At 42.5% G+C, this 10,168-nt stretch overlaps 1 protein-coding gene across 2 annotated transcripts; it reads left to right on the top strand.

The window, feature by feature from the left end:
- Nucleotides 1-1,170: 1,170 nt before the first annotated feature.
- On the top strand, nucleotides 1,171-9,536 carry LOC106560370 (interferon regulatory factor 4). 2 transcript variants are annotated; one of them, XM_014123230.2, is made up of 9 exons: nucleotides 1,171-1,329; nucleotides 1,595-1,811; nucleotides 2,095-2,281; nucleotides 2,838-2,920; nucleotides 3,475-3,619; nucleotides 4,271-4,369; nucleotides 4,495-4,875; nucleotides 5,738-5,850; nucleotides 8,535-9,536. In XM_014123230.2, the coding sequence occupies exons 2-9, from the start codon at nucleotides 1,611-1,613 to the stop codon at nucleotides 8,715-8,717; spliced, it is 1,392 nt and encodes a 463-aa protein (XP_013978705.1). In that variant the 5' UTR covers nucleotides 1,171-1,329; nucleotides 1,595-1,610; the 3' UTR covers nucleotides 8,718-9,536. The 2 variants fall into 2 exon arrangements, with proteins under 2 accessions (XP_013978705.1, XP_013978704.1); XM_014123229.2 differs by having other exon boundaries at nucleotides 1,195-1,329; nucleotides 2,823-2,920.
- The last annotated feature ends 632 nt before the right edge of the window (nucleotides 9,537-10,168 follow it).

The raw sequence follows: 10,168 nt of genomic DNA, 5'->3' as shown, positions 1-10,168 counted from the left end.
GACAGGTACAAGAAGAACCCTTTCAACGATGAAGAGGAGATCGGAGCCCTTCTGTTGCCAAAGTCTCAGACCATCAGTGACTCCATAGCAACGGTCACGGCACCAGCAACACATGACCCCATATCTCCAGCCAGACACCTGTCACTCACGCAACGCCCAGCCAATCCCTGTGTCTCACTGCATAGATATGGGCTGGACTTGAGTTCCATATTCGCAGTCAACCAACTTTAAATCGACCAACTTTGCTAGAGGCAAATGTGCAAAATTCCAAGTTGTCAAAAATATGATATAGGTCATATGTTTGCAAATGTGAATGCTGTCACAAGGGGATTTCTCAGTGGTCCCTGTGTGTGATTGGGGTCTTCTTTGACATGGGCTCATTTCCCCTAACTGTCACAGCAACATGGAAGAGCAATCAATCTGACAGCACAGCAAATAAACTTTACTATAGGCTTAATGCAATCCACACAAAGACACAGGTACTCCTCTCATTTGATCATCTCCTTCACCCCTCTCCATACACATGTTCCTCTTTCTGTGAGTGTTGTGTGGGTTTGTGTGTGTGCTTTGTGAGTAATAATTATATGAAACTCAGCACTGCATCTTTATAGACCAACAGAATTTTGATTGTATGTATATTCAAGAATGTTTTTTTTTCTTGACCATTCTGACATATTATTAAAAAAGAAACTGGTATAAGACTCTGCAAGCTCAGCTGCATTTCAATTTGTTCACCACAGGAAGGCAATGTTCTTTATCAATCATAATTAGCCTATGACTTTAGTAATTCCAATGATTATACCTAGGCTACTTACTTTTTTTGCAATATGCCTTAGTTGAAAAATTAGGCACCCAGTATGTTTCTTATATCTTCAGGCTTATTTGAGATCAAGTTTTCCCAATCCTTGAGGCTATATCAATTGCACTTCTTGGACAGGGAATTAGGCCAACCGATTTGTATCATGAACATAAAATATCACTGGCAGGATGTATGCTTTATTTGTATCATGAACATAAAATATCACTGGCAGGATGTATGCTTATATTTAGCCCATTACATGGGTTTATATAACTTCAAAGAATTGTTTTGCTCTCTACTACGGTGAATAGATTGTCCCACTTTCCAGGATTGCGGGTGTCCGGTGAGGGTTTCCCCCTGCTGTTTACGGGAGGCTTGCGCAGATAACGTTCACCAGAACATAGCAGGTGCACATCTGTCTACTCGCCCCGCCCACTCCACAACTATGATTTAAGTTAAGTTGTCACGCTGCATTATGATCTTTCGAGACTGATTGATTTCAAAACTCAAAGGGGTTTCGAGTTTCAGAGGTAAGTCATGGACACTTGCTCTGCTCCCTCTAAAACATATAGGCTACCTGCAGCAAAAGATAAGTTCACATCCAATTAAACGTTTTCAAAAGTGAATGTAGCCTATTCTTTAATTATTTTAATAAAATGTACATAATTGATCTGCAAGTTTACGCAAGCAATTTGACATAAAAAAATCTAGTCATAATATTTTTGCAGACATTTTTAGGAAAATGTATGTGTGCTGGATCATTTGTAGACTAAATATCTGAGTGCTTGTCTACAGTGCCTCTTGGCTAGAGATGAATCCGGATTCGGACTACGGCATGTCTACAGTGAGCTGTGGAAACGGGAAGCTCCGCTCGTGGCTGATCGAGCAGGTTGAGACCGGGAAGTACGCGGGGCTCGTGTGGGAGAACGACGACAAGAGCATCTTTAGGATACCGTGGAAGCACGCGGGCAAGCAGGACTACAACCGGGACGAGGATGCCGCTCTCTTCAAGGTACTGTATGATACGGGGCCTCAACGGAATGTCTCTCAAATGTTGCATTTACACACTGTATTTGTTAGAGATGTATACTATACACTTGACCAACATATTGGACATTTAGTTGTGTTGGTTGCAAACAGAACTATTAGACTAATGATGAGTTCAATTCGTGCGCTTTGGGTAGGTTGAAGTGCCAAATCCCAGAAACACAGGACTTGTCTTCAACTCATGCACAACTGCGCCGGTGATTCGTTACGCATATCTCACTGCTCAGTTTTGTGTGACATTCCTGCAGGCTTGGGCGCTGTTTAAGGGCAAGTTTCGTGAGGGCATCGACAAACCGGACCCACCAACGTGGAAGACGCGCCTGCGGTGCGCACTCAACAAAAGTAACGACTTCGAAGAGCTCGTGGAAAAGAGTCAACTGGACATCTCAGACCCCTACAAAGTCTACCGGATCATACCCGAGGGCGCCAAGAGACGTCAGTATAATTATATTCTATCAATTCTAGAAAATTCTATCAATTCTACTCAGTATTCTATCAATTTAAGTGGCATTCCAATACACGCAATAAACGGTAGTTGTATGAATGAAAATGATGAAAACAAGTTATCGAAAGTTATAAAATCAACTTCTTGTTTTTATCATATACTGTACACCACCATCAGTAGGAAAGGGGGTTGATAGGGTTTTGATAGGGGGATAGGGTTTGATAGGGTTTTGATAAGGGGATAGGGTTTGATAGGGTTTTGATAGGGGGATAGGGTTTGATAGAGTTTTGATAGGGTGATAGGGTTTGATAGGGGCCAGTGAGTTCTGTACAAATACACATCAGTATGCTGGATAATCAGGCTGCCAATCCACAAGACACTGTGAATTAGTTATAGCCAACTGTAGGATAAAGTCCTGATTATGCTTATGTATGTGTAATAATGAACTATTATTCTCTTATGAACTTTGGGAGCGCAATGAATGTGTGTGTGTGTCTGTGTTTTGTTTCAATTATTTCTCCTGTGTAACAGATTTCTTGCTATCAGGATCCAAACAGGAGGATGGTGGCAGCCCGCAGACTCCCCCGAGCTATCCCATGCACCCCTCCTACCCCGCTCTACAGACTCCGGTAACTATAACAAGGAAGGCTGTGTGCGTGTGTGCAGTGTTGGGGAAGATATTCTGAAATATAGTTTACCAATTACTTCACACTGGAAGAAGTTAAGCTACACTAAATCTACCCTTAAGAAACATATATATGGAGACAGATAACAGAATGTGTAATTTAGCCTATTTAACACAAACTGTGTTTAAAGTGAGAATTAGTCATGTCTGATGCCAAAAAAGAAAGGAAATTCTCTACTTCATCCATCTTTTCTTTTTGCAAAAAAAGTAGTGTGTAGTTCCAGTAGTTAGCTACATGGCCCAAAAAGTAAATAACTACTGAAAACACTATCTAGATTTGAATTTAGCTCAACTACCACCAAGCTACTGCAAAATGTAGTTAAATTACTAGATGAACTACATGTAGTTCACTACTCCCAACACTGTGTGCATGTGTGTGTGTGTGTGTGTGTGTGTGTGTGTGTGTAAGAGAGAGAGACAGCTGCACAAATCTCTGTCTCTATGTGTGTAGATGGGATGGTTTGACTGAGAGGCATCTCCCTGTCTCTATGTGTGTAGATGTCTGGGTACATGTCCAGTGCAGAGCGAGGCTGGATGAGGGACTATCTTCCAGAGCAGACCGTGCTCCCTGAGCTGCCCTATGCCCAGTGTTCCTACCCCTCACGCAGCCTACCCTGGGCCCAGGGCCCCAGCATGGACAACGGTAGGCCCAATAGCACAGCATCCATGGTTGTTTGTATGAGAAAATGTAATTTAGGTGTAATCAGAATCACCTTTATTCACCAAATACATTTGCATGTACAGGAATTTGACTTGGTGAAATGGTGCAGCCACAATAAACAGGATATACAGACAACATACTGTATGTAGAAACAGAGTTTACACAAATCCATGTGGTTTGTACACTATGTAGACTGTAAGCTAGGAACTACAAGCTACACTATAAACACTAAGTTACATTATAAATTCTGTATGTAGAGATGTATAAATAAAAAAAGTATTTTTTTTTACAGGATGATGTGCGGTAGGGGAAATATGTAAATGAAAGAGTCGGGTGCATATGAGTGTGTGCAGAGTGTGTAAAGAGCAATTTGCCGTTCTAGGATGATAGACTATGCATAGTCTATGAATTAGAAAATGTATCGTGGACCAGGTGGCCCAGTTGGTGAGGGTCAACCAGCTATTCAGGCGGTGGGAGTTATGTTCACATGGGCCTACATACTAACTTGACATGGCTCAAATAACTTGCTTTTCATGTGATTGTCGATTCGACCCATGATATTTGTGTGTATGCTGTTCTGTTGTGTGTTGGAATAAGTGCCTTTATTCAGGTACTGTCTCTCTGTGTTTGCAGGGTACCAGATCACAGGGTCCTTCTACACCTACCCTACTGATGGCCAGCCCTCCCCCTTCACACTGGACACCAGCATGAGATCAGCTGAGGCACTCTCAGGTACAATATACAGTGTACACACACACTTATTTACTTCACGTATGACTTGCCAATAATATATTTTGGTCCACGTAATTGGTATTATATTGTGTTAGCTCTAACCCTTACTCCCTCCTCCACCCCAGATATGCGGTTACATGTGTCAGTGTTCTACCGGGACTCCTTGTGGAAGGAGGTGACCACCTCCAGTCCTGAAGGCTGTCGCATCACTCCCTGCTCTCCAGACGACAAGCTCTATTCCCCCACTGGAGGTCCAGACCTGGTGCCCCTACCCCTGGATAGCCTCCCAGCTCTGGGGAGGGGGGAGGAGTGCCCCCCCAGTCCCCCTGGTGGTACTCTGGAGAGGGGCGTGCTGCTATGGATGGCCCCAGATGGCCTCTACGCTCGGCGGCTGTGCCAGGAGAGAGTGTTCTGGGAGGGAGGGTTATCGCCCTACGGAGATAAACCCAACAAGCTGGAGAGAGAACACACCTGTAAACTACTGCACACACAGGACTACTTTGCAGGTGAGTTAACGTACACTGCAGGCAGGCACGCACCCACACACGTCTCATTCACTGGCAAACCAAACCACTCTCTGTTGTCATGCTGTTTCCTGGTCATGAACAGGAAGCAGATAAGTCCTAATTTCCTTGAAATATGATGAGAGTGCCTCCATAATCCCCAACACACACTTTTAAGAATGACACATGACACACAGTAGTGACCTCATCCCCGCCCACCTTCCACAGATGTGTTCAGCCTGATTGGTCTAATTTGCATATAGAACCAGGAGTTTCCATCCAGTCACACAACCTCTAAAGTCACCACCACACCAGCTCATAAGAATTCCCTTTGACCAAAATGTATTAACCCTTTATCCACCCAATGTCCCCTCCCTGCGAACCTATCTACACAACCCTACCCTCTAGATTGAATCCTCTTTCTCCCTCCCTGCAATCTGTCCTCTCTACCTGACCATCTCTACCTCACCTCTCTCCCTCCCTGTTTGTCTCAGAGCTGCAGGGCTATGACCTCCACGGTAGGCCCCCTCCACAACTCTCCTCTGTACCTAACCATCTCCACATCACCTCACCTCCCTCCCTCCCTCCCTCCCTCCCTGTTTGTCTCAGAGCTGCAGGGCTATGCCCACCACGTCTCTCCTCTGTACCTAATCTAACCATCTCCACCTCACCTCCCTCCCTGTTTGTCTCAGAGCTGCAGGGCTATGCCCACCACGTCTCTCCTCTGTACCTAATCTAACCATCTCCACCTCACCTCCCTCCCTGTTTGTCTCAGAGCTGCAGGGCTATGCCCTCCATGTCTCTCCTCTGTACCTAACATAACCATCTAGACCTTATTAACCACTTATTTCTCTCTGTCTACCAGAGCTCCAGGGCTATGCCCTCCACGGCCGGCCCCCTCCACGTCTCCAGGTGCTGCTGAGTTTTGGAGACGAGTGTCTGGACCCGCAGAGACAGAGGAGGACCCTCACTGTACAGGTACAGTATATAACTATCACCTAATATCAATATGACCTCTACTACCTGTATTCAACCACACTCTACTTTACCCAAACCCCATCCCCTAATCCTGGCCCTCTCTCCACCCCCTAACCTCCCTCCATTCTACTCAAATCAAACTGTATTTGTCACATGCTTCGTAAACAATAGGTGTAGACCAGTGGTGTAAAGTACTTAAGTAAAAATACTTTAAAGTACTTCTTAAGTCGTTTTTTGGGGGTATCTGTACTTTACTTTTTATATTTTTGACAACTTTTACTTTTACTTCACTACATTCCTAAAGAAAATAATGTACTTTTTACAGCATACATTTTCCCTGATACCCATAAGTACTCATTACATGATGAATGCTTAGCAGGACAGGAAAATGGTCCAAATGACGCACTTATCAAGATAACACGTGGTCATCCCTACTGACTCTGACTCACTAAACACAAATGCATAATTTGTAAATTATGTCTGAGTGTTGGGGTGTGCCCCTGGCTAATCGTACATTTTTAAAACAAGACAATGGTGTCGTCTGCTTTGCTTAATATAAGGATTTTGAAAATATTTTTAAATTATTTTTGATACCTAAGTACATTTTAGAGCTCACATTTACTTTTGATACCTAAGTATTTTTAGAACCAAATACTTTTAGACTTTTACTCAAGTAGTATTTTACCGGGTGACTTTCACTTTTACTTGAGTAACTTTCAATTAAGATATCTATACTTTTACTCAAGTATGACAGTTGGATACTTTTTCCACCACTGGCGTAGACTAACAGGGAAACGCTTACTTACGGGCCCTTCCCAACAATGCAAAGAGAAAAAAGGTGTCATTTTCACTGCTCTGATGACAGGTAATTGTCTCCCCTAATACAGGAATAATAAAGGCCTAGTGCACACTTTTTTTTGTTAAATATACAGTACCAGTCAAAAGATTGGACACCGACTCATTCAAGGGTTTTTCTTTATTTGTACAATTTTCTACATTGTAGAATTATAATGAAGATATCAAAAATATGAAATAACACATATGTAATCATGTACAGTGTTATATGTGTTATTTCATAGTTTTGATGTCTTCACTATTATTCTACAATGTAGAAAATAGTAAAAATAAAGAAAAACCCTTGAATGAGTAGGTGTGTCCAAGCTTTTGACTGGTACTGTATATACACTACCGTTCAAAAGTTTGGGGTCACTTCGAAATGTCCTTGTTTTTGAAAGAAAAGGACATTTTTTCTCCATTAAAATAACATAAAATTGATCAGAAATACAGTGTAGACATTGTTAATGTTGTAAATGACCATTGTAGGTGGAAACAGCTGATTTTTAATGGAATATCTACATAGGCGTACAGAGGCCGTTATCAGCAACCATCACTCCTGTGTTCCAATGGCACGTTGTGTTAGCTAATCCAAGTTTGTCATTTTAAAAGGCTAATTGATCATGAGAAAACCTTTTTGCAATTATGTTAGCACAGCTGAAAACTTGTTCTGATTAAAGAAGCAATAAAACTAGCCTTCTTTAGACTAGTTGAGTATCTGGAGTATCAGCATTTGTGGGTTCGATTACAGGCTCAAAATGACTAGAAACAAAGACTTTCTTCTGAAGGTCATCAGTCTATTCTTGTTCTGAGAAATGAAGGCTATTCCATGCGAGAAATTGCAAAGAAACTGAAGATCTCGTACAATGCCGTGTACTACTCCCTTCACAGAACAGCGCAAACCGGCTCTAACCAGAATAGAGAGAGGAGTGGGAGGCCCCGGTGCACAACTGAGCAAGAGGACAAGTACATTAGAGTGTCTAGTTTGAGAAACAGAGTCCAAATGGCAGCTTCAAATGCTTAGAAGGCCAGCAACCCGGAGTCGCCTCTTCACTGTTGACGTTGAGACTGGTGTTTTGCAGACACTATTTAATGAAGCTGCCAGTTGAGGACTTGTGAGGCATTTGTTTCTCAAACTAGGCACTCTAATGTACTCGTCCTCTTGCTCAGCGTTGTACCATATCTTCAGTTTCTTGGCAATTTCTCACATGGAATAGCCTTCATTTCTCAGAACAAGAATAGACTGACAAGTTTCAGAGGAAAGGTCTTTGTTTCTGGCCATTTTGAGCATGTAATCAAACCCACAAACGTTGATGCTCCAGATACTCAACTAGTCTAAAAAAGGCCCGTTTTATTGCTTCTTTAATCAGAACAATCGTTTTCAGCTGTGCTAACATAATTGCATAAGGTTTTTCTAATGATCAATTAGCCTTTTAAAATGATAAACTTGGATTAGCTAACACAATGTGCCATTGGAACACTGGAGTGATGTTTGATGATAATGGACCTCTTTATGCTTATGTAGATATTCCATTAAAAAAATCTGCCGTTTCCACCTACAATGGTCATTTACAACATTAACAATGTCTACACTGTATTTCTGATCAATTTGATGTTATTTCAATGGACAATTTTTTACATTTCTTTCAAAAACAAGGACATATCTAAGTGACCCCAACTTTTGAACGGTAATGTATAAATGTAGTAAAAAAAAAATTTGGGGGGTATTTATAAGGGGTTGCTGCAGCTGCCTCAGCACCCCTACGTCCCGTGGCTATGCCACATTACCACCGCCACCACCTCCCAGTGACACCAGTACTGATCCCTGCTGTTCCCCTCCGCCCCTGCAGGTGGAGCCAATGTTTGCCAGGCAACTCCTATACTACACCCAGCACCAGCAGACCAGCGGACACTACTACCGCAGCTACGACCTCTCCCACCCAGGGGTCACGGAACACAGCATGACACCTGCTTTAACTGAGGACTACCAGAGGGTCATCACGCATCACCATAGCAACACCCTGCAGGACTGATATCTGGCCATCTCTGATCACAGTCAGACTGCGGTGCAGGATATGGGGAGAGGAGGAGATGGGAGAAAGCCTGGGTAGAGGAGGAGAGTCATTTCCCTGTACTCTGGATCCCAGATTTCACTCAAAGCCGAAGCAAAACTATGCCACTCCAATCCAAGACAAACTGAACCAAGCCAGGCCAGACTGAACTGAACCAAGCCAGACTGAACTGAACCAAGCCAAGCCAGGCCAGACTGAACTGAACTAAGGCAGGCTATGGAGGAACATACCATTGGACCACTGAAGAGATTGTAACACATAGTTGTATATTGTAGATGTGTTTGTGTGTTGTAAGGACTCAAGGGAATCAATGTTCCAAACTTTGGACCAAACTTTATTTCAACAACTCAGGGAGCCGTCCTTTGGCCGTAGAGACCCAAACTTGATTGACATTTTGTGTATCAACGTCCACTTTCTGACAGCAACAGAACTGACAGCTGTAGTGATTGTATTGACATGTTTTTTTTATGTGCTTAATTGTGTTTGCTCAATTTCTTCTATAACTATGTTAGACATTTTACCGGACTACTGTTGCTACTACTGTATGTAGATTTCCCAGCATCAATACTGAATAATAGGGAATACTGTAATAGAGATGACCAAAGACGGCCTCTGAGATTGGAACACACTGAAACACTGACTAGCATGCTGAATCTTCGATAAACTCAGTAAGATTGGACCACACTGAAACACTGACTAGCATGCTGAACCTTCAATAAGCTCCGTCTGTCATACATACGGAACATGTTTTGTAATAGAAAAATAAAAAATTGTACCAAAGCAAAAATGGTGCACTTTTTGAGACATACATAGACATTCAATCAAATAGCTAGAGGGCTCATGTTAGACAAGGGATTTGTGGTGAAGTGACATCCTTCGGATGTGTGCATGTGTTTACGTGTGTGTGCTTTTGTGCGTCTGTGTACAGGAAGCCTGGTTCAGATGCAGGATGACGCTGGTTAATCAAACACACTCACAGGAGAACGCTGTCATAAACAATGTGTGATGACATTACCAGAGGAAGAGGTTGGCCACTCTTTCCACCCCAACGGGGCCCTAAGAGCCTTAGCGTTTAGAACTGATACAAGTGTTTCCTGGGGTGTCTCTACATACGCCGACTACTTTTCAATTTCCATGGAAGAATAGTGAAAAACCCTGAGTAGAATTCTCAATCACTGGCTGACTGATAGAGTAAACAAGACTGGGTAGTACTGATACAGTAAATAAGACAGGGTAGTTCTTTCAATTGTAATATATGTAATAGTAATAATGTACTATATTTTGGGGGGAAACTGTTATAGATGAAAAAGTCTTCTAAATTACACTGATATGTATAACAACCATTAGTGAACAGGTGTACCATTGTAAGGAAGGACAGAGTTGAACCACCCTTAAGGATGAGACACCATACA

This window comes from Salmo salar, chromosome ssa10 (assembly GCF_905237065.1).
Source record: "Salmo salar chromosome ssa10, Ssal_v3.1, whole genome shotgun sequence".
NCBI lineage: Eukaryota > Metazoa > Chordata > Actinopteri > Salmoniformes > Salmonidae > Salmo > Salmo salar.
Note: the sequence above shows the minus strand (reverse complement) of the source record. Positions and strands in the feature narration are given on the sequence as shown.